This window comes from Mustela putorius, unplaced genomic scaffold (genome assembly GCF_011764305.1).
Source record: "Mustela putorius furo isolate JIRA1106 unplaced genomic scaffold, ASM1176430v1.1 tig00000695_pilon_pilon_pilon, whole genome shotgun sequence".
In the NCBI taxonomy this organism is placed as follows: Eukaryota; Metazoa; Chordata; class Mammalia; order Carnivora; family Mustelidae; genus Mustela; species Mustela putorius.
In genome coordinates this window covers 7,581,650-7,605,046 of record NW_025421447.1, presented here as the reverse complement: position 1 = coordinate 7,605,046, position 23,397 = coordinate 7,581,650, and the positions used below count along the sequence as shown (strand labels likewise).

The 23,397-nt window shown below is 55.1% G+C and overlaps 2 protein-coding genes across 7 annotated transcripts; both read right to left on the bottom strand.

Annotated features, from left to right (window-relative positions):
- Nucleotides 1-508: 508 nt before the first annotated feature.
- Nucleotides 509-4,220, bottom strand: ODF4 (outer dense fiber of sperm tails 4). Of its 2 annotated transcripts, XM_013060247.2 has the most exons (5): nt 4,021-4,044; nt 3,405-3,651; nt 1,493-1,666; nt 1,091-1,225; nt 509-888 (listed from the first exon to the last, which is right to left on the bottom strand). In XM_013060247.2, exons 1-5 carry the CDS (start codon nt 4,021-4,023, stop codon nt 704-706), a joined length of 744 nt encoding a protein of 247 aa, XP_012915701.1. In that variant the 5' UTR covers nt 4,024-4,044; the 3' UTR covers nt 509-703. The 2 variants fall into 2 exon arrangements, with proteins under 2 accessions (XP_012915701.1, XP_004760257.1); XM_004760200.3 differs by having other exon boundaries at nt 3,405-4,220.
- Nucleotides 4,221-12,235: 8,015 nt separating this feature from the next.
- ARHGEF15 (Rho guanine nucleotide exchange factor 15) lies at nt 12,236-23,094 on the bottom strand. 5 transcript variants are annotated; one of them, XR_006607665.1, is made up of 17 exons: nt 22,974-23,094; nt 20,302-20,954; nt 19,678-20,010; nt 19,416-19,470; nt 18,774-18,832; nt 18,460-18,671; nt 18,200-18,360; nt 17,888-18,040; nt 17,657-17,786; nt 16,316-16,390; nt 16,108-16,200; nt 15,868-16,028; nt 15,600-15,752; nt 15,358-15,440; nt 15,142-15,246; nt 13,149-13,856; nt 12,236-12,987 (listed from the first exon to the last, which is right to left on the bottom strand). XR_006607665.1 is itself a non-coding variant. In XM_045083353.1 (16 exons), the coding sequence occupies exons 2-16, from the start codon at nt 20,903-20,905 to the stop codon at nt 13,705-13,707; spliced, it is 2,529 nt and encodes an 842-aa protein (XP_044939288.1). In that variant the 5' UTR covers nt 20,906-20,954; nt 22,974-23,094; the 3' UTR covers nt 12,236-13,704. The 5 variants fall into 5 exon arrangements, 3 of the variants coding, with proteins under 3 accessions (XP_044939288.1, XP_004760262.2, XP_044939290.1); XR_006607664.1 differs by having other exon boundaries at nt 12,236-12,984; XM_045083353.1 differs by having other exon boundaries at nt 12,236-13,856.
- Between the last annotated feature and the right edge of the window lie 303 nt (nt 23,095-23,397).

The following is a 23,397-nucleotide window of genomic DNA, read 5'->3' as shown; positions in this document are numbered from 1 at the left end:
ACAAGGGAGGCTTAGGAGGGGAGCGGTAGCAACCAGGTAAGGATGGTGGAGGTGAAGTGGTGGTGGAGGTGAAGGCGGAGATGGTGGTACCCAGACACAGGGCTCTAGGACTTCTCCGTCACCTGATCTGGACACAGAAGGTGGGATGGCTGCCTCGTGCACACAGCACAGCCACATCCCCAGATGACCTGCCTCTTTGGGCCAGTTTGCTCTTGAATTGTTCACTCTGAATAAAGCAACTAGTTCACGAATGATCTCTCCCTCCTGGTCACTCCCCTCGACCCACTAAACATGTTGGAACAGTGGGGACAAAGTTGAAAGAGGCTTAGCTCCTGAGAGGAGTTTCACCTGTGTCCAAGTGCGCTATGGGAGAAATTGGGCAATTCTGGGAACCCAGGGTGCCAAAAGCCTCCTAGGCAGGAACGATTGGGAAACAAAGTTGTTCTTTCTCCCTTCCTCTCCTTCAAGTTGTTGTCTTATCTCAAAAATGGCCAGACATGATCATAAGAGACCATTTATTCCACTTTACCCAAGCTATAAGCAAATAGGCACCAGGAGGAGAAGTACTATCCTCCCTCTCTAACTCCTGGCAGTGATGGGAGGCCAAGCCCTGCCACGCCACCCACCCCAAGGTTGGGAGAAAAGGATGAGGACAGGGATTTGGATGAATGGGCAGAACGTGGCGCCAGGATTTCCGACAAGTTTACGGAGATGCCTCCTTTTGCTCAGGATCCCGGACGTCCCGCTGGCCGCCCGAGCTGTGTGAGACAACCGGCTTCGTCTTCAAGTTTTGTTTGGGGCTGGAAAAGTTGCTACAGTGCACGGTGCCAGCGGGACGGCTCAAAATCACCCTCCAGAAATGTTTATGGTTGAAGTAGCACAGGGCCGCTGGGAAATCACAAAGGGATGGGGGAGAGGAAATTTGGAGAACTGGAAGGATGTGGCCAGCGAGGTGAGGCCAAAGGAAAAGGCAATCTCTAAGAAATTGTCCCTGGGAATTACCAGCCCGCCCCCACCAACTGCCTCCCTGTACACTTCCTCTGTCCCAGCCGCCCAGGTCTTCTCTTCCTGGGACCCTCAGGCCACTCACCACAGGTGACATAGAGGACAAACACCAGCCAGCCTATGAAATAGCTCCAGCCAATGGGGACTGATAAATTCTTCTTCAACTCAAAGATCCAGAGGTTAATAGGAAACAACATCATGGTGAAGAAAATAAGGAAAACTAGGAGACAGGAACCGGAGAGAGCTTATTCTTACCTGAGGACCCACAGGGATTTTCCTTCACCTGCTGGGATGCACCCACAAACCACCATCCACCCCTCCAACCCCACCTCTCCGGGGACAAGGAAATGGCAGAGCTCAGTTCTCAAGGATGATCAGTTCTGTTTGGCCAAACCCCTGCCCTACCCTCAAAGAAAGAAAAATGGAGAAGGACCCGGAAGATGTGTCTGGGGAGAAACCAATGACCATTTCCAGAGCCATGGGGTACCTTCAAAGAAGCTCATGATAGTCCCAACCCAGCTGAAGCAGTGCAGTCTTTGAAGACCGGGTATGTACGGCAGGTGCAACCAGATGGTAAAGAGAAAGCCCAGCACGAGCGTCAGGCAGAAAGTTATCACGGCCGCCCCGAAGATTGGGTGATTGGTCCACAGCTTGTAATTATCTGGAGAAAATGAGAAACAGGATGAACATAAGATTCACAAAGGGAAAAAATATATAATTGAATGACATGAGAAAAGGTTAACTAAAGAAATGCACATTTGGGGGCGCCTGGGTGGCTCAGTGGGTTAAAGCCTCTGCCTTCGGCTCAGGTCATGACCTCAGGGTCCTGGCATCGAGCCCCGCATCGGGGCTCTCTGCTCAGCAGGAAGCCTGCTTCCTCCTCTCTCTCTGCCTGCCTCTCTGCCTACTTATAATCTCTGTCTGTCAAATAAATAAATAAAATCTTTAAAAAAAAAAAAAGAAATGCACATTAAAAAAATATTTTATTTATTATTTATTTATTTATTCAGAGAGAGAGAGCTCAAGCAGGCAGAGGCAGAGAGAGAAGCAAGCTCCCTGCCGAGCAAGGAACTCAATGCAAGACTCGATCCCAGGACCCCGGGATCATGACCTGAGCCGAAGGCAGAGGCTTAACAGACTGAGGCACCCAGGTATCCCAAGAAAGGCATATTTTAAAAAAAGGTTTTATTTATTTATTTGACAGAGAGAGAGATTGAGATCACAAGCAGGCAGAGAGGCAGGCAGAGAGAGAGGGGGACACAGACTCCCTGCTGGGCAGAGAGCCTGACGTGGGGCTTGATCCCAGGACCCTGAGATCACGACCTGAGCCGAAGGCAGTGGCTTAACCCACTGAGCCACCCAGGCACCCCAAAATATGCATTTTTTAAAAAAGATTTATGTATTTATTTTAGAGAGAGAGAGAGTACTTGCTGGGGAAAGGGTAGAGGGTTAGAGAGAGAAACCCCAGCAGACTCCTCATGGAGCACATGGCCCCATGCAGGGCTTGAGCTCATGACCCTCTGAGATCAGGATCTGAGCCGAAATCAAGAGTCAGACATTTAGCCAACTGAGCCACCCAAGTGCTCCAGAAATGCACATGTGAGATAACAATGAAATATCATTTTCCCTCCTTAAATAAGCCAGGATTCTTTTCTTTTTTTTTTAAGATTTTATTTATTTATTTGACAGAGAGAGATCACAAGTGGGCAGAGAATCAGGCGGGGGGTGGGGGAAGCAGGCTCCCTGCTGAGCAGAGAGCCCAATGCGGGGCTCCATCCCAGGACCCTGGGATCATGACCTGAGCCGAAGGCAGAGGCTTTAACCCACTCAGCCACCCAGGCACACCACTATCATGCTTTCTGAAAGCGACATGGAACAGTGAAGGGAGACGTGGTGTTCTAAGTATGGGAACTGGCAGTGAAGGGCGACGAGAGGCTGGGAAGGAAGGAACAAGCAGGGCCTGAGACAGAAGAGGCTGGGGCCAGGGCCGGGGAGGGACAGCATCCTGAGAACTCCTCCCAAAGCTGGACCCTTGGGACACACAAGCCGGAGGAAGGCAATCCCCACCTCCCTGGAGCTCTTCTCCCCATATAACAGGGAGAGTTGTGTGATTAAGGAGTGATGCACCGGCACTGAGAGTCTATGCCCCTTGCAACATGGTGATAGCCCCAGATGAGGCTCAGAACCTTCCCTAAAGCAGTGATTTGAGTCAGGCAAAGTGATGTGGCCAGGATGGATGGGGACAGGAAGACCGATCCTGTGTTCTCCACCTGTGAAGCCATCTTGCGGGTCAGATCACTGTGGATGACCAGAAGGAGGGGACAAGGGCATGAGGTGACCCACAGTGACCAAGGCAGACTGGAGCCCTGGGGGTGGGATGGGGCTGGGGAGGGTCTCACCTTTCCAGTTTTCTGAGTGGAAACAGCCGTTGGATCTGCAGATCTCCAGGAGCCCCATGGACATGACGTGGGTGGCCGTGTAGATTCCGGCACTGACGTTGGTGGGCCAGCGCTGGTAGAAGCGGCTTCTAGAGGGGTCCAGCCATTTTTTGGAGAACACCATGACCAGCAGCAGGGCGAAGGCGACCAGGCTGAGCTCGGAGGCCAGCACCTGCGCTATCCAGCGGGAGCTGTGGGTAATTCTCCACTGCAGGGGCAACACAGAGACCCTCCGGGGCTCTGAGCGCTTATCCTTGAGCCCCTGCCTGCTCCCACTGGGCTCAGAGAATGAGTTCTGTCCCCCGGCTTCTTGTTCCCTACTCTCCTCCACCCCCTCCTGTTTCTCAGCACCCCCCTTCCCTTCCAAGTTTCCAGTGTTCATCCCTTTCTTTTCCAGATGCAGGGAACTCATCCCTAAAGTCCCCTGCCCCCATCTTGCGCACCCTCTGTCTCCCCCTCTCCCCTCCACCCCATTCCCCCTCTCCCTTGTTGGACTCAGTCGTCCCTCATCTTGTAAATATTTTTATGCAGCAGAGCTCTTTGCACCATGGGGCCTGGGGGCAGGGAAAGCACAAACCATTCAGTAAGACAGGGCTCCTAACTGCCATGGAATATTCTTGAAGGGGGGGGTTCGTCAAGTGGGGGAGGGGCCCATGGGACAGCCCCACTCCTAAGAGTTATGGTTTCTGAGGGTGTCCCCTTCTCTTCCTGTGTGCTTTGCTCTGACCCTACCCACAAATGCTGGCAGAGCAGGAGGGAGAAGGCGCTAGTCCTCAGGGAAATAGCCTCCCTCCATTGTTCTTTGGAATTGTCTTCCAAAGTGGGGGGGGGCACCCTCTCACTGCCTCCCCCACCCTATTCCCCTCCCTCCCACACCCATTTGTTTCTGGTGAACGCTTGCCATTCCCCTCCCTCTTCTCTGTACTTTCTTCCCTTCTTTTTCCCCTCAGTACTAGAAGGGGAGGGACATAGGTTAAGGAGGAGTGGGCGGGCATCGCACAACCTAAGATCTTTCTTTTTTTTAAGATTTTTTTTTCCCCCAGTAATCTCTACACCAACCGTGGGGCTCGAACCTATAAGACCGAGATCAAGCGTTGCATTCCCCACTCACTAAGTCAGTCAGGAGCTCCACAAGCTGAGATATTTTTTTTTTTTTCTAAATTCCTTTTTTTTTTTTTAAAGATTTTATTTATTTATTTGACAGAGAGATCACAAGTAGGCAGAGAGGCAAGCAGAGAGAGAGAGGGAAGTAGGCTCCCTGCTGAGCAGAGAGCCCGATGTGGGGCTCGATCCCAGGACCCTGAGATCATGACCTGACCCTGAGCCGAAGGCAGCGGCTTAACCCACTGAGCCACCCCAGGCACCCCTCTAACTTCCTTTTTAAGTTAAGAAAATAGTTAAGTTGAGTTAAGAAAATAGAGTTTAAGTTAAGTTAAGAAAATAGAAATGAGTCACCTGATCATGGTGGCTTCTGGGAGAAGAGAGACCCTGGGAACTCTCCCAAGAAAAAAGGCTTTTGGATTTGGGATGTGAGTTTGAATCCCACCAGAGCTGGTTTACGCTGTGGAGGCAGTGATATGTGTGTTTAAGAACACAGGCTTTGGGGTCCAAAAGGCAGAGAGAGGAGTACAGGCTTGTGAACTCGCATGTACCCTCTAGCTTCTATGTGCCTCAGTTTACTGATCTGTAGCACTGGGACAATGAGACTTGTCTCAGACTTGGTTTGAATATCGAATGAGGTAAAGAAACAGTAAGCATTCATTGCTTCATAGTAAATTCCCAGAAAGTGAGAGTGGTGACTGTTACATTATTAATTTTTTAAAAGGTTTTATTTATATATTTGAGAGAGAGAGACAGAAATGGCAAGAGAACCCAAATTAGCCTAAGCAAAAAGGGGAGTTCATCGTGAATCCCAAGGTCATGTGCTCACTAGACCCAAGTTACAGTTGGAATTAGGAATTCAAACCCTGTGAGAGCTCTTTCTTCGGTTTCTTAGTCCGTCCAGCGGCCACGACAAAACACCACACACAGGGTAGCTTGTAAGCAACAGAAATGTAGTCCTCACATTTTCAGAGGCTGAAAGTCCAAGTTCATCATGCCAGCCTGGGCCAGTGAGGGCCCGCTGGAGGTCTCGGACTTCTTCCTGTCACGCTCATGTGTGACCAAGAAGCCCTGTGGGGTCTTTTTTATAAGACACTGATTCCATTTGTGAGGACAGACTCCCAAAAGCCCCTAATCACCCCCGCCTAAAGGCCCCAGTTCCTAAAAGCATCACCTTGGGGTTAGCTTGCCAACACGGGAATTCTGGAGACACAGAGTCTGGCTCTGTGCCTGCTCATCCCTGAGCGTCCTTCTCCTCCTCACCAGACCAACCTCCTCTTCTCCTCTGGTCCACATGATGAGAAACGCGACTCTCACACCTCAAGTTGTCTGTCTTACTCCTTCAATCACCAGAGCAGAGACCTCTCCGTGCCAAGTCTGCACGCGATCTGGCCCTGCCAAGGACAAACGCCATCCTTAGAACCCTCGGTCATGGTCAGGGGCATCCAGGTCAGGAGGCTGAGCAGAGCTGGTGATCCTCAGGATTTCGTTTCCTTCCTTGGATCTGTTTTCATTTTCCTGGAATTTCTAAGAGTTTCTCATCCTAACAAGCAGTTCTAACGGTAACACAAAACAACACAGGAGAATTTTGGAAATATAGTATCTCCCGAAAAACATTAACTCCCAAAAGACTACGCTGTAAACACGATACCATTTTTATAGAGCTTGTAAACAAATACAGCAAAACAAAACACTATTTAAGCACACATACTACTATGATGGCATGGTAAGTTTTTAAAAATCAGCAGAGGGGCACCTGGCTGGCTCAGTCAGAAAGGCGTGCAACTCATGATCTTGGGGTTGTGAGTTCAAGCCCCATATTAGGTGTGGAGATTACTTAAAATAAATAAAAATGTAAACAAGACTCAAAATAAAAGTCAGCAGAATGATAAATGCAAAACATAGAATAGTGGTTATTTTATTTCACAGGGGAGGCAAGGGAATGGGACCAGGAGGATGGCCATGGTACATACATGTTATTGGTAATAGGTTATTGGTTCCTGAGTTAGGATAGGTACACAGATATTCATTATATAATTATCTCTTATAACGAACGTGTAATTCATATGATCCCGTGAATGTACCAGGTCCTGTTTTTCAAAAGGTAATTAAAAATAGTCTAAGAAAGGAAATGCAATCTTAGTGATTACTAGGTCTGCAATGAAAGCTATTTATGTAGTCACAATATATAAGGTAAACACTGTTAATTGAGTTTCAACTTTTAGAATCAACAGATGGACAAAGCACGGAAGACTGAACTATGGCTACAAAAGTAAACATAGCTGTTATCAGCCTTGATGTTGTCCAAGTAAACACTTAGAAGAGGTAAACTGGCAGGTGGAAGGAGGAGAAGAGAAATGAAGGGAAGGGTGGGGGGACCTGGCAACAGGGTCTCCACAGAAGGATGTGCAGGATGTGCACTGCACAAGAGCACACAACTGGGGGGGTGGGGTGGGGGGTGAGTGAGAACTGAAGTCCAGTCTGCATTCTGCTCAATAATTGAGGGCCCTCCAAGGGGGCTCCACTGAATGGGAGGAAGAAGTGCTTTGTTCAATATCACATAAAGGTGCCACTCCCCCCAAGACAACCACCCCAACATCCATTCGGAGGGGCTGCCTTTTAAGCACAAGGTTAGAGGCACAAGCAGCAGCATTCCAGCCAATGACATGACTGTGTATCAGTGGGGGCTCTCTGGTTGCAAGCACCGACCCAGGCTAAGTTAGGCGAAAAGGAATGTCTTGGGCCAGTAGTGAACGAACCTAGACTCAAACAGGAAGCCGGATGTCCAGTCCAGGCTAGCAGGAGCCAGGGGAGCACAGGAGAATCCTCAGCAGGAGCTGCCCCCTTCCCCTGCTTACTGCTTCCCCATAGAATTCCCCACTAAACCTCCTCTACCCTTGTCTATTTCTGATCAGGATTCCACATCTCAGAGTCCGCATGGCCTCAACTGTGTCACCTGCCCACCTCTGAGATGGGAAGGCAGATGCCCTGACCAACAGCCCACCAAGAGCCACATGGACTTGGAGAGGGACAGTTCCCCAAAAGAAAGGAAGCCAAGCACTCAAAAAGTAATGATAATGGGGGCGCCTGGCTGGCTCAGTCAGTGGAGCTCTTGACTCTTGGTTTCAGGGTTGTGAGATTAAGCCCCACATTGGATATAGAGATTACTTATTTTTTAAAAGATTTTATTTATTCATTCATGAGGGATGGGGAAGGGGGGCAGAGGTAGACGGAGAAGTGGGCTCCCTACTGAGCAGGGAGTCCCACAGGGGCTCATCCCAGGACCCCAGGATCATGACCTGAGCCAAAGACAGACGCTTAAGCGACTGAGACACCCCAATGCCCGCGGGTATACATATTACTTAAAAAAATAAAAAATAAAAATAATGATAACTTGCTGACACATGAACAGAGTGGAAGCCAGAATGGCGTACAAGACTGGAAGCTTTCCAAAAAGGAAAGTGGCCACTGTCCCACTGGTGGCGTGGGCCCCTGACGTCCCTTATAAAACAATAATCCCGGGGCCTGTGTGGCTCAGTCAGTTGAGCGTCTGCCTACACTCAGGTCATGATCCCTGGGTCCCTGGATCAAGCTCCTTGCTCGGCAGGGAGCCTGCTTCTCCCTCTGCCTGCTGCTCCCCTCCTGCTGGTTGTCTCTGTCTCTCTCTCTCTCTCAATTAAATAAATAAAGTAAAAAAAAAAAAAAAGCAGAATTATTAGCTATGAGAGAATCAGAGATTAAAACCGTATGAAGGGGCTCCTAGGTGGCTCAGTTAAGCATCTGCTCAGATTGTGACCCTAGAGTCCTGGGTTTGAGCCCCGCCTGGGGTTCCAGGCTCAGTGGGGAGTCTGCTTGGAATTCTCTCTCTTTCCTCCTCTTCCTCCCTCTCCCCCTCCCTTTCCCCCTCTCCCTCATATCTCCCTCCTCCCCCTCCCTTCTCCCCCTGCTCCTGCTCACAAGCTCTCTCTCAAATAAAGAAAATCTTTTTTAAAAAATTAGAAACAACCCAAATGCCCCCCCACTAAAATTGATATATCCATACAACACAATATTACTCAACAGTGAAAAGTAATGACGTACCTGGATGAACCCCAAATACACTAAGCTAAGTTAAAGACTACAAACTTGAAAGTCTACCTGCCCTATGATTCCATTTACATGACATTACAGGGAAGGCAAAACTCTAGGAGACAGAAAACCGATCAGGGGTTGCCAGAGGCTGGAATTGAGGAAGAGGTTCAGCACAAAGGGCACAGGGGAATTCACCAGGGTGATGGAAGGAATCCTTCGTTTCTCAGTTGCGATGGTGGCTCCATGTTTGCCAAAAATTTCTGACTTTTACACTGAAAGGGGTGAATTTCTCTGAATGTAAATTGTACCCTAAAAATATACCCTAATTATGTATAGAATTTTTGAATCACTATATTGTACGCCTGAAATTAACGCTGTATGTTTACTAAAATGAAAATATTTTTGAAAGATTTTATTTATTTATTTGACAGACAGGGATCACAAGTAGACAGAGAGGCAGGCAGAGAGGCAGGCTCCCTGCCCAGCAGAGAGCCGCATGCGGGACTCGATTCCAGGACCCTGAGATCTTGACCTGAGCCAAAGGCAGAGGCGTTAACCCACTGAGCCACCCAGGCGCCCCCTAAAATGAAATAAAAATGTAAATAAACAAAAATGAAAAATGTATGAAATGTATGAAAATGTGATATATATTATGTAATATATATAGTATGTGATATATACGTCTATATTATGTAATATATATGTATATTTTTTTAAAGAGCAGAAAAAATATTATATTTTACAAATAGCAAAAAAGTGACTTCTGGGAGGCCTGGGTGGCTCAGTTGGTTAAGCAGCTGCCTTCGGCTCAGGTCATGGTCCCAGCGTCCTGGGATCGGAGTCCCACATCGGGCCCCTTGCTCGGCAGGGAGCCTGCTTCTCCCTCTGCTGCCTGCCATTCTATCTGCCTGTGCTCGCTCTCTCTCCCTCTCTCTCTCTGACAAATAAATAAATAAAATCTTAAAAAAAAAAAAAAAAAGTGACTTCTGCGCTCTCCGGTGGGCGGGTGGCATAATTCCCATCAAGACCGATGCTGGTTCTTCGCAGAAAGAAGAGCGGGACAGAGAGCCACGCCCAAGAGCTCGATCGGGATGGAGGAGGAGCTGACAGGTGAGCTTCTGGCAGGCCCCAGAACCACACTGGGAGATGGACATAGGGCCGGGGCGAGAGCCGGGCGGTCGCTGGGGACCGCCCAGGAGCCCGGGGATCAGGTGACCCGCACGCGCCCGCAGTTTGCGCCTCAACCTCTCAGGGGCTCCTCGGCGGGGGCGGGCCGCCTCCCAGGCCCTGCCATGCGCGAGGGCAGATGTCCCGAACCGGGAGCCCGGCGGGAGGACCCCTCAGGCCCGGAGGCGGGAAGCCAGCCTTCCCAGCACCGGAGGTGCAGGTCCGCACGGAGAGTGGGGCGGAGCCGGACGCGGAGGGGCGGAGCCATGACTGGGGGCGGGGCTAACCCGTGAGCTCCGAGCCCAAAGGGTCGGGGCCACGCCGTGCCCCCCGGGGGTGCCTGCCTTCAGCGCGCAGTCGAAAGCGGAGTTCTGCCCCTCTGCGCTCCCTAGGCCTGGCCAGACGCGCTCTGGGGCCGCGTGGTGGGGAGTCTGCAGTTTGGATTGGGCGTTCTGGGGACCGAGGTCAGGGGTTCGCCGGGCAGGCGGAGGAGCTCTCGGAGGACACTACCTTTTGCCCCGATGGGAGTGCCTCCCTGGTGACCTGGCTAAGCCTGACAGCAGGAACCATCACCATCACATATCCCTGTGCCTGAAGAGAGAGGGAGCCCTGTGAGGAAAGAGGGAAGGGAGAGAGAGAGCAGCTTTCAGGGTTGGACAGAGAGCCAGGCTGAAGGGCTCTGGAAAGGATCTCAGGGAGGTGGGAGGGCTCAGTGGGGGAGAGCTAGCGAGCAGGCTGTGAGGAGGGGGTGACAGCTCTTCTCATCCACCTGCTGCTTGTGGTCGTGGCTGAACCCCCCTCCCCCACGACGCGTTGACCCAGAGCCATAAAAGGGCCCGTGCAAAGACCCTTCAGTGCCCTGTCCCATCTTTATGATCATTGATCATCCACTCGCCAAACACAAAGGCCACAGACATGAGGGGCAGGGCTGTGGGTGGAGAAAGGGCTTATTGACTCACGGAGAGAGACTCCCAACAAGGGCCCAGCTTCCCCACTCTGTCCCCTCCTGCACCTTTCCTAAGTCTGTGACAATATTTGTTTCTTCCATCCCCCCAGCATGGCAGAATGTGAAGGAATGGGGTAATGCAACATGTGTCCCCGCTACCCCCTCCGCCATGCCTGGAGTGGCAGACTGAGCAGCCCTGAGAGGGGCCTTCTCCCCTGGAGCCTCCTACCACACCTCCAAGAAAGTTGCCCAAAGCACCCAGAGGGGCAGGAAGGAGCTGCACAAAGAAAGAGAGGCTGATGGATGCCTGGGGTGTGTGGGAGGGAGAGGGGAGGAATGCAGGATGGAACGGGTGACCCATCGCCCCCAAGTACCACCTCTACCGCCTCCCCGCTATTCCGCCTCCTCTGTCTTCCTTACCCGGTCCCATTCCTTCCCTCATCCACTCTGCGTGCACGGTGGCCCTCATTCCTGCCCGCACCCCTTCCCCCTATGGTTGATGCTGAGTGCCCCGCCCCCCCCCACAGGCCCGCAGAAGGCAGACCCCTCCAGGACTGCACAGACACACCCAGGTCACCCCCGCCCCAACATAAAGAGGCCTCCAAGGTAACAGAAACATGCCAACCCCTTCCCTCCCTGCCTTTTCTGTCCCTTTAGGGACATGTGGCTGCATTTTATGTGCCTTGTGTCCCCAGAACAACTCTTGTCCTCTCCCCATCTCCCCATTATCCCAGTATCAGGACATCTGAACCGGAGAATGGAGACATCTGTAGGGACAGGAATGGGGGAAGCTGGGAGGGAGTGTATAGAGGGTACCTGTGTAGCTTTGGGTCAGCCTCTGCATGTCTGCCTGTCTGGCTCAGTATCTCAGAGGAAGAAGGGAGGAGAGTAGAGAGTGGGGAGGGGCTCCCCAACCAGAAAACTTAAAGGAGCATGTGCACCAGCTCCCTCCCAGGACCACTACCTCCTTTTCCTGGACTTCAGGCCCCCTGTGACCACCCCTAGAAAGCTCCCAGGGCTGCTTCCTTCTTGTCATTCCCAGAATGTAGGCTCCTAGAGGGCAAAACCCTTGTTTTTTTTCATCTCCGCATCACTATGTTCTAGAAGGCACTGAATAAACACGTGGCGAATTGAATTGCATTGAACAGAGATGCTTGGCTGGTCGGTAAAGGACATTTGCTGCTGACTTACTGTCCTTTCTGTCCTTCTCGCTTGCAGCTTTTCCCCTGCTGGAGCCCCAGCCATACCTGGCCTGGCCCTGTGCTCCTCCCCAGCCCACACCAGCCCTCTATTCCTGCCTCCCTCTGCAGACCTACCACAACCTAGATCCCTAGATTCCTCAGAAACTAGGAGTGGGCCAACATACTGGGGCCATGCTCCTGGTCTCCAAGGCCCACTCCCAGCCTAACTGACCACAGCTCTCAAAGAATGTTGTTGCAAGCAGCCTCACCCCCTTACAAAGCCAAATTTGGAGACTATTGTTCCTTTAAGCACACGCTCCCCCCAGTACAGGCCCACCAACATTTATTGAGGGTTTCTCATAAGCCAGGCACTGTGCAAAGTCCTGGGTGGCCAAAGGGCAGTCCCCTTCTCCCTCCCAGCCTCCCAGAGTCCTTGCCCCTCCTGCAGTTGGGGGGCAGTTGCCGTCCTGGGCCAGCTGCCATACGTGAGCTGAAGGGACAGTGTGACGGCCCAGTTCAGGGAAGGCCTGGTGCCAGGCCGAGTCACCAGCAACTGTGGGCTCTGCTCTGTCTCCATCCCTCACCTCCTTCTGGCATCTCCCGGGGCACTTTCTCCCCTGGAATGAGATGCTGGGGTAGGGCTGGGACGCCACACTGGCTCTTTGTTCCCTCGCCACTGGTGAGCTCAGAGTTTCCATGAGAGGTCCAGGATGAAGGCAGGAAAGCTGGAGAGGCTCCCCGGGTGGCCCACGATCCACAGCTCCTGTTTTTTCCCCCAAAATCTGGGGCCCAGAGCCATTGTAAAGCCCGAAGCTGAGCTGGATGGATGGCTGGTTACGGTTCAGTTTGGAGGCCAAGGTTGGGGCAAGGAAGCCTCCGGGGGCTTCAGGCCGCGGCTACTGGCCGTCTTCAGTCCCTCGGGCTCCTCTACCAGGCTGTGTGGCTGAGCCCCAGCATCACCCTCCAGCTGCCGTGGACCACTGGCCCAGAGCTCAGGCTTCTCCTACCCCACTCTGGCCTCTGGCTGCCAAGCCACACCCAGCACATCACCTCCGGGGGAGCCCAGACCTCCTGTCTTCTTGGAGAAAATAACAGGAAAAGCAGGGGGTGAGGGGAGAAATAGAGCGCTCAGTCCCCGGGGAGGAGGCGGGACCCCCCACACACCGCCTTCCCTAGGACACCTCCCCTGACACCTACAGAGACACAGGGACACACGCGCCGATTCTCTGAGACACTCACTCTGGATTCTTCTAGAAGAGAGGAAGTGGCTTCAGAGGGCACAGGAGGCCCCCCAGGAATGGAATGAAGCGCTTCCCACACTCAAAGGGCAGGACAGTCATTGCTATAGAACCAAGCAGGGGCAGCACAGGTCTCTGGGGCCCGGACCACCTTCCATGGCTGGACGTCCCTGCTCACTGCTGTTGGCTATTTTATCCCGGGCCTTCATTTCCAGCGCAGCCCTTTTTAAAAACTTTATTGACTTAGTTTATTAGTCTTCCTTGGCTGTGAGCGAGCAGGGATACTCATTGGCCAGCGGCTCAACCAGCTCAGGACCCATTGGCTGCTCTGCACCAGGCCTCTGTCTCCATTGGCCACCCACTCAAGCCATCCCTCGCCGGTAGGCTCCGACGGCCTTGTTTTCATTGGCTGCCTTCTCCCGAAGCTTGGTCCCTATTGGTTGCCAATAGAGGTAGCGTTTCCACTGACAGCGAATCCGATGGATGGATGAGCTTTGTCCTCTCCGCGCCCAGCTGCCAGCTGTCCCCGCCTGTGCACCACCGCCGCCCATCCTGCATTAGGGTGGGGAGGCACTGGTGGAGCCCGAAGAGGGCCCAACAGCCTCGAGGAGCCTCTGGTGCTGCCGAAGGTGCTTCCTCCTCTCGTGTTCCCCTGTGACTTCACACACCAACTGGGGCAGGGAAGGCCCCGGAAACCCCTTCAGCCAGCCTGTGGAAAGAGAGACACGGGCCCAAGTGGAACCAAGGGAGGGAAGAGGTCGGGAAGGAAAGGAGGAGGTCCCATGGGTTCTAATGCCCAAGGGTCCCAGTGAGTGCAGGGATTAGTGAAGAAGCCTGGAGCATCACGAGAAATGACATTAGAGGCGGAGGCCACAGCAGCAACAGAGGATGGGAGTCCCTCCTGTTCAGCCCTGCAATGGCCGCTCATCTCACTCAGAGGAAGAGCAGGACTTCTCAGGGGAATCTAAGAGGATCCGCATGGTCCGGTCCCCATTACCTCTGTGACCTCATCTGCCCCTCTCCCCTTTTCTCACTCCCTCTAGCACACTGGCCTCCTTACTGTTGCTCAAATGCACTGGCCACAGGGCCTTTGCACTGACTCCTGTCTGGGCTCCCCGACACTCTTCCCCCAGATACCATGTGCCTAAGTTCTTCACCTCTATCAAGTCACTGCTCACATATGCCTCCTCATGGAGGGACATCTCGACCTCCCGATTTTATTTTATTATTATTATTTTAAGATTTTATTTATTGGGGCACCTGGGTGGCTCAGTGGGTTAAAGCCTCTGCCTTCGGCCCAGGTCATGATCCCAGGGTCCTGGGATCGAGCCCCATATCTGGCTCTCTGATCAGCAGGGAGTCTGCTTCCCTTCCTCTCTCTCTGCCTGCCTCTCTGCCTACTTGTGACCTCTGTCTGTCAAATAAATAAAGAAAATCTTTAAAAAAAAAAAAGATTTTATTTATTCATTTGACAAGAGAGAGACACAGTGAGAGAAGGAACACAGAAGGGGAAGTGGGAGAGGGAGAAGCAGGCTTCCCGCTGAGCAGGGAGCCTGATGCAGGGCTCAATCCCAGGACTCTGGGATCATGACCTGAGCCAAAAGCAGACACTTAATGACTGAGCCACCCAGGTGCTCCTTGACCTCCCAATTTTAAATCGTAATCCTACCCAACCCTGGGACTCCTGACCTCCTTGACTCTGTTCCACTTGTGTTTTCCCACAGTACTTATAACTGTCAGACACACTGTAGCATTGTAATCTCTACACCCAAAGTGGGGCTCGAACTCATGACCCCGAGATCAAGAGTCGGATATTCCGGTCAGGCGCGCCAGTATCATTTACTTGTATATCTTGTTAATTCTTTGTTGTTTCTCCTCCACTGGAACGTGCATTCCAGCAGGGCAAGACTCTCAGGGCCTGGGGCAGCAAGCGGCACCCAGGAGGTGCTTAATAAAAATTCACTGAACGAATAATAACTACAAGAATTTCTCACCTTCGGGGCTCTTGTGTGGGTGCTTGGGGGGAGCCCTAGACTCCAGCCTTCGTCCCTCTGTCCTGGCTGCTGCAGAAGGCTCTGAACACAGTTCCTGGGAACAGTCTGGTTGGGGGCGAGTGACACATAGTGGGATAGAGACTCTTTTTAGCTTCTCCCCCATCTTCCCCTGAAGCCTCACATTTCCTTCCCTCCTCCCCTCTGGGGGACACTCACCACAGTCCTCATATACAGTATCCGGGGAGCAGGGTAGGGGGCCCGGGGTTGGGAAGGCTCCCAGCCAGCGTTGCATGTCTGATCTGGTGGGGACAGAGGGAGGAGTCACATTTGAACCAAGAGGTCCTTCTTGGGGACAGACAAGGGCTGCAGAAGAGGGAGACAGAGGAGGAGGAGGGTGGTGGGCTCTGAGAAGCCTAGTGAGGGTTCCCAGGATGTTTTCTGAAGGAGACACAACTCACAAGGACGAAGCTTGCAGGAGCCGGTGGGTGGGGCGGCCCTGGTGGTTGCTGAGAAGGGAGAGGCGGAATGTGGGGGGTCCGGATGGGTCTGGAACCTGCTGGGCCTGGACCAGGGAGCGATGGGCATAGTCCAGAACTTGTAGCCGCTGCCCGCTGCCCGGTGGAGGGGGTGGGTTGGGGAGGAGAGGCGGTTGAGAGGGAGGACAGGGATCCTGCCGGACCCCTCCTCCCTCCCCCAGCCCAGGCGCCCTCCCTCCCTGGGACCCACCTCTTGGGCTGAGTGATAAGCAGCAGGTCACTGAAAAGCAGCAGGCAGAGGGGGGTGAAGCGAGGGCGCGAGGTGAACAGCACTCCGCCCCTCCGGCAGCCGAGCTCGGTCAGCTCCCCCTGCAGCTCCAGGCGCCGGGACCAGGACACCAAGGGCAGGGCCTGTGAGAGCACGGGGCTTGTGGCAGCACTGGGGGTGGGGATCGGGAAAGGGAAGGTGGGAACCAGGGCAGGGACCGACCTTGACTTTGTGAAAGCGCAGCCTCTGGGTGAGACGGATCAGCTCCTCCGTCTGCTTCATGCGCCCCACCTCAGCGCTGCAACGCTCAATGATCTGGGGTTAGGGGAGTCGTGTCACCCACCCCCACGCACCCCTACCTCTTCTCCCACCCACCCTCTGCCCGCCCCTGTCCCTGTCCCCTCCCAACCCCAGCATCCCTGCTGCCTACCTTGCTGACAGCACTCAGGGCTTTCTGAGCATTCTCCTGGCGACTGGACCCCTCCTCTGTCTGGCGCAGAATATTCTGGGGACAAGGCGGAGCTTCAGTTAATAGGAACCCACCTGGCTTGACAAAATGCTTAATCTGGGTTCACGTGTTGGGGAACCAACCTTGATCAGGCCAAGAGACCTCACCTCTCACTGCCTGCACAACCCTGAGCACCTCGGGTTACCTCCCCGAGCCTCAGTTTTCCCCATCTGTCAAATGGGGAGAAAACACACCTAGCATACCACCAATAGCCCTGTTGTGAGGATTCAGTGAGGTAAGGAGACATAAAGGGCTCGGCATAGTCCTGGGTACATGGGAAATACAAAAGAGAGGGTTGCTACTGTTTTAATCATTATCAACCACAACTCTTAGCGCCAACAATGTAGCAGAGTGACTAAGAGTGCCCAGATTCACACGTTGCCTCTCTCAATTATTTTCCGTGCCTCAGTTTTCCCATCTACGAAGTGGGGTCAATAACAGTTCCTACCCACAGTTGTTGGTAAGGGTAAACAGGTACAGAGCACTTAGAACCATGTCGAGGACGGGGCACTCTGTAGCCCTGTAACTGCTATGACTAGTGTTACAATTATTAGGTTGTCTACACTGGGGATACACAAAGCTGAACAGGATATGAAAATGCCGATAATCTAGATGGGGACTCCTCACACCAAGGCACCCCCATTGCATCACCTGGTTTAGGGAGAAGTTTCTACTTTGCCAGGAAAAGTCTTTCTCAATCTGATCCCACCCCCACTCCCCACTCTGCCTCTCTCTCCACGGGGAAGCCTTTTAGACAGCTTTTCCCTAAGTGTCCCACCCATCATGACATATTAATACCCCAGATACACTGCGTGTCTATTTACGAGCCCTTGGGAGTACCACCAACATTGGCATGGCAAAGATTTTCCCCCCGAAGAACTAATTTTTGCCTCTTTGGGAGTGACATCTCTGCCATCGAAAAGGCATGCGGTGGGAGAGCCCAAAGACCACCCCCCATATTCCTCTTGAAACCCAGAGAAAGGAAGGGACCTGTCGAAGGTCCCTCAGCCAGTTCTCAGCAGAGCTAGGTCTAGAACTCGCGTCTCTAGCCAGGGGCGCTTTTCAGCTGCACCCAGATGGCTCCCGGAGACATCTGTTTACCTCCAGGGAAGGCTTGGTGTGTCCTGGATTGAGAAGCCCGGGGAGAATTCCCCAAGGGGGCCAGTGCGGGGGTAGAGGGGCAGAGGAGCAGAGGACCTCTTCCCCTGGCCCCTCCCATCCTCCCTTCCCCCAATCCCCGCCCCTACCCCCTTCCCCAGGCACCTGCAGCAGCATACGGAGCCTGGTTATACGCTGGAAAGGCAGCAGCAGGAAGGATGGCAAGGGCAGCCGCTCGCATTTCGGAAGGCTCTGCAGGCGCCTCAGCTCCGCGGAGAAGCGCACGTTTGTGTCCCTGCAAAAGCAGGACACCTCCAGGCCCTGGCCCCGAACCCGGCTTCCCAGCTTCCTCTCCCACGCATGCATGGCCCCGCTTTCCACCTCCCGCACGCTCACATAAGGCGGCTGTAGGTCTCCTCCTGGTATTGCTGGTTCCGCACGTAATCCACGTACACAGAGAAGGGACCCACGGCATGGTCATGCACCACGTCACAAAGGTCGCTGATGTGGGGGGAAGAGCGCACACGGGACAGGAGTGTCCCTAGAAACCTGAAGGGGAGGGGGCAGAGAGCCAAGTCTACCTGAGTTTGCACAAGAGCTGGGCACTAAGCAGGCGTGAGGAAGGGAAGACCTGGGACAAGCAGAAAGCTAAGGGAGTGCTCAGCCGCCCGAGGCCTGCTGTGGCTGCAGGAACAGGACCCCACTGACCGCTCGCTGACTCCCTGGACACGCTGCACGTTGGAGAAGAGGGTGTGGTGGTCCCGGGGGGTGAGCGTGTCCCGGAGAGCCTGGCTCAGCACGAAGGTGTCTGTCAGCAGCCGCAGCGAGCGCAGGTAGGAGGCCTCCGATGTCACCACCTCGAACAGGCTCTGAGGAGGCAGAGCTGGGCCGTAGTGCAAAGCCCGGCTCCCAGGTCCCACCCCCCCCCATCCCCTGCGCCAGCGCTGCCCGAGCCCAGGCATGCCCACCTCCTGCATGCGCCTCTCTTGGGCGCTCAGCGTGTCCAGGAGGCCGCTGGCTCGGACGGCTGGAAGCTCCTGCCACAGTGTGTTGCGAGGTCCAGGGGGCCGTGCAAAGGTGGGACCTTCGCCGGGGGTTGTGGGGGAGGGACACCCATCCTCACTGACCCCCCAGAGCTCCTCAGACAGCACAGCTGCTCGATAGTTCTGGTATAGGGGCTCTGCAGAGCATACAGAGCACATCAGGAAAAGCCAGCACCCCAGGACCCTTCCCCTGCAGCTTGCTGGTCACAGCAGGGACCCCCACATCTGGAGGCCCTCACCATCCTGCAGGGGCAGCTCCCAGTTCTGTTCCTTCAGCTCCTCCAATCCCTCCTTGTCTCTGTGGAGAGAAAGGGATGGAGTGCCTCAGAGCCCCCACTGGGACACCCCTGGGGATTGGGGGTAGTTGCTACTCACACGCTAGTGTAAAGCCTCTCTCTCAGCTGTTTCAGGATGAACCATTGTCTGAGATACCCTGTTTGTGCCTCAGGGACACTCCATGTGATCAACCCAAGCTCGCACCCCCCTGCTCTGTCCCATGCAACCGAGCAACCCGCCCAGGAGAATTCATGCCAGCTGGGGGTCCTGAATCTAAAATGAATGACAAGCCCAAAGGACACACAAGAGATGTTCCCGGTGCCAGACAGATTTGTGGACGGTGGCTGCAGAGGGAGGCTGGAGGTGGGGGACCGTCAAACGGACCCCCAAGACCACCCTCAGCACCCTGGTGAGGTCGCTGGTTGGCTTACCCCCGCCCACAGATGAGGACCCTGAGACTCGGAAAGTCGAAGTGACTTGTCTCAGGTCACACGGCAAGGGACAGAGTTGCTTGTCTCCTGAGCCCGAGATGTGCTTCGCCCCATATTGGGGCAGGGTGGGGGTTGAGCTCTGGGGTAGGGAGTAAGTGTGCAGGGGTTTGGTACCTGCCCTCCGTTTTTGCTGGAGGTGTGTTCTGAGGAGTTTCATCAGGATTGTCCTCTGGAGAGAGATTGCCCACAGTGAAGAGAACAGACCTCCATGTCCCCAGCCCAGGACCCCTGAGTCCAGACCCAGCAAAGACACTTAGTGGCAGAGGAACCAAAGCCCCCAGGGCCTGTTGAGGGTGGCAGTCTGGAGGCTTTTAGACCTCTCTACTTCGGCCCCTTCCCTTCCCAGCCCAGAAGCCCTCTCTCCCAGGCCCAGTACCTGTATGGATTCCATCTTCCGAGGGCGGATCAAGATCTGGCTGGGGCGGGTCCCCAGAGACGGTGGTGTCCTGCCTGACCCAAGTTGGTTTGGGGGCTTTGAGGGGCGGGAGGAGTTTGTGCTCAGCTGTGGAGCGGTAGGACGTAAGGACCACTGGGGGGAGACCGATGCTTGGAGGGCTGGGGCGAGAGCGGGAGGCCCTCAGTGGGGAGGCACGGCAGAAAGCCCTGGGGCCATCCTCATAGCTCCCCACAGGCACCCAGCGGAGCTCGAGGCCAGGCCGGCCTATGTGACAGACACAGGGGCAGCAAGGAGGGCAGGCCAGGCCAGCATCTGTGGGAGACACGGGTGTCCTAAGATGGAGGCCCTTGGGGCCTGGCCCCATGCTGCCCAGGCCCCCTCCCTCCCCTGAACCCGTCCGGCAGGGGGACACGGCGGTCTAGCCTCAAGTCTCTCTCTCCTCCACCTGCCTGTCTTCAGACCCCAGCAAATATGCAAACCAGATTTTCCAAACATGAAATCCATTTTTAAGATCGTAGCCTCTGAAAGCACCCAGTCTTAAAGCACCGAGATCAAAGAAGATGGGCTAGAAGGAGCCCACCCGGGGCCCCATGACACACTTACCCGGAGTGCCGTTCTCCTGGGATCCACTCCCAGCAAGGTTGCCCTGTGGAGCCTCTCTCTCCCCGTTCACATTTGCTGCCCCTTGGGGACCCGACTCTAGTGCCTCTGCAGCCTGGACCCTGCTTTCAGTTCCCCATTCAAACTTGCCAGCCAGTCTCCGCACAGTGCCCGGGGCTGAGGCAGAGCCGCCCTGGGTGGGGACCCCAGGCGTGGGGAGAAGGGGCAGAGTGTGTGAACCGGAGGGTTTGGGGGGTGGGATTGGAGACCGGGGAGCAGGTTCTGGGGTGACAGAGCGCCTGGATACGGGACTGGGTGTGCTAGAAGGCGAGTCTGGGGAAGTCTGGGAGTCAAGGCTGGCTTTAGAAGCTGATGGAGGCAGGAGGGCAGGGGGCTTGAGGGAGGAGGCAGGGGGGTCCCAGTGGATGGGTGTGCCCACTGGGGTTGGTGCATCATTGGAGGTGAGGGCAGGTTCTTGGGGAGATGAGCCGTTGTGGTGATCCCCTGAGGACTGGGCAGCCCTGGGTCGAGAAGGGGGGCGGGGGCGGATGATCCGAGGGGGCTTCTGGGTAGGGGGTGTTGCTGCAGGAAGAGACTGGGCTGACATCTCCCTCTGGGCTCTTCAAAAGAGTGGGGTGCTCTGCTGGAGTCATCCCCTGAGGAAGAGGGAGGGAGAAAGAGACCCTTAGTGCCCCCAGCCCGAGGGTAGACTGAGGCCTCCGAGCAGAAACTGTGAGCCAACAAAAAGGGCAGGATGTCAGGCTGGATGTCAGGCTGGTGTCTGCCCTCGGCTTCCTTCTCTTCTCGCTGTCTCCTGCCTTCACCGCTCACCTCTCCTTGCCTCCCCGCCTGCATTTCTGTTTTCTGGCTTCTGCTGCCAGAGTCAGGCCAGAGGAGACAGTGAGCCGGCTTGGGGGCGCCCAGTTAGAGACCCAGCGGGGGCCGGCGGGGGGTGGGGGGGGGAGTACATGAGAACTGGAAATGTAAGGGACGTTGGGCTTGCCCTGTGGCCAGATGCATCTAGCTGTCGAGCTCTGTGTGTGTGCACGTGCGCGCGCGTGTGTGATCGCGTGTGCTGTGTGTGTGTGTGCGCGCGCGATCGTGTGTCATTTACACGGCTGCGGTGAGACACGCTGAGAGCGCACCGCGGGGCTGGGGGGGGCTGGTAGCGCCTGGGCCGCCGTGTGCGCAGGCGCGCCGCGCGAGCCCTGGCCGTGAGGGATGCATCACTATTTCCCTGCCCCAGCCCGCCCTCCGCCCCCCATTTCCCAGTTCCTCTCTCCGGACTCTCCCTTTCCGGATTATTTTTAGTCTCCTTTTCCTGCCCTGAAGATTCCTGGAGCCTCTGACCCCAAGAGACCAGGAGGCCCCGGGCATGGTCTGTCCTGCCCTGTCCCCATCCCTGTCTGCCCCCCCACCCCGACCTACCCCCTCCAGTCTGGCCTGAGAGGCCCGGAGGCAGCCTGGGTCCTGCCAGGAGGCCGGGTGGGTGGGCAGGAGACCAGACAGAAGGTGAGGACCAGTGGGGCTGGGATACCCGCATCTGGGCTTCACCTCCTCCTGCGTGCAGGCGCAGGCGGCAGCAATCCTGAGCAGGCTGGGGGGGGGGGGGAGGGGTTCAGGGCGGTGCCCCCAAACTCCGGAGAGGAGTCGGCAGGAGAGTCAGAGCCCTCCAAGACCCAGGCTGGGTTCGGGAGAAATGATGCCGGGTGGCAGCTGCGGGCCGGAGGCTGGAGTCTTACAGCTCAATGGCCTCTGTGTTCAGGCAGGAAGTTCCTTAGGTGGCCTGGCCAGTGGCCTCACTAGCCCTCCAGCTCCTCCCCAGCCTTGGCCCTCTCCAGGATCTCTCCCCACCCCCAGGTACCTGCGTTTACTTCCTTTCCCGCCCCCCACTCGGGCCTCTCGCAGGACCCAGGTACTCGGGCCCCACGCACTCACCCTTCAGTCCTGTCCCCTCTGTCACCTCCGAGGGCTGAGTGAGTAGGGGCAGGAAACAGGAATCGGATCCTCCTCCCAACCGGACAAGCCCCCCCCAAACCACACGGCACTCTACATGCGCACACTAGGGTCTGGAAGATGCGAGAGACCCAGGATCCCGAGGGTCCTGGGAAAGGCTGAACCTCAAGCCCAGAGGGTGGTCTCTGCTGTACCAACCATTCGGTTTGCCCTGCTGTGTAGACGGGGGTCTCTCAGGGGCTGCGGTGAGGACGCGGTAGCAGTAGCACAAGGCTGGGATGGCAGAAGGGCCCAGGGTCTAAACTTTTCTCTGTCAGCCACTCACACACCGACGGTGTTTGAGTCCCTCCACTACTGTCTGACCCTCTGTCCCGCACCTCACACCATAGCCTGTCCCTTTATTATTTTTTTTTAAAGATTTTATTTATTTAACAGACAGAGATCACAAGTAGGTGGAGAGGCAGACAGAGAGAGAGAGAGGAGGAAGCAGGTTCCCTGCTGAGCAGAGAGCCTGATGTGGGGCTTGATCCCAGGACCCTGGGATCATGACCTGAGCCAAAGGCAGAGCTTTAACCCACTGAGCCACCCAAGCGCCCCTAGCCTGTCCCTTTAACTGCTAACCTGTCTCGCGGGGTGTGCCAGGCCATTATTCACACCAAGGCACCCCCATCCAGGATTCTGCCCCCTACCAGCTCTGCGATAGTGCCCCCTGAACTTACCTTTATCTTTCTGGAAGCAGTTTCTACTTTCAGCGGGTCCTGCCAACCCCTTGGAGCGAGGAGTGTGGGGCCCAGTCTCTGAATGTCTGTTCCTGTGTTTCTGGGGCGGGAACCGAGGGCCCAGATTGAGATCTCCACAGAGGAAGCCAGTTCCTCAGCCCCACCCGGCCATTGTGTCAGGCGTGTGTGCATGTGTGTATGGGGGGGGGGGCGGGCAGGGAAGCAGCGGGAGAGGGCCCAGGAGCTAGAGGAGAGCTGAGACCATCTCCTCCAGGTGGGTGCCGGACATTTGCTGGGACCCCTGCCTGCCCCCTGTTCTCAGTCTGCCTCTCTCTGGGTCCTAGGCGCTGACTCTGCCTCTCCCAGTGGGAGGCTTTGGTGTCCACGAGCACTGGACAGTCAGCACCGCTGGGGCTGGGTGGAC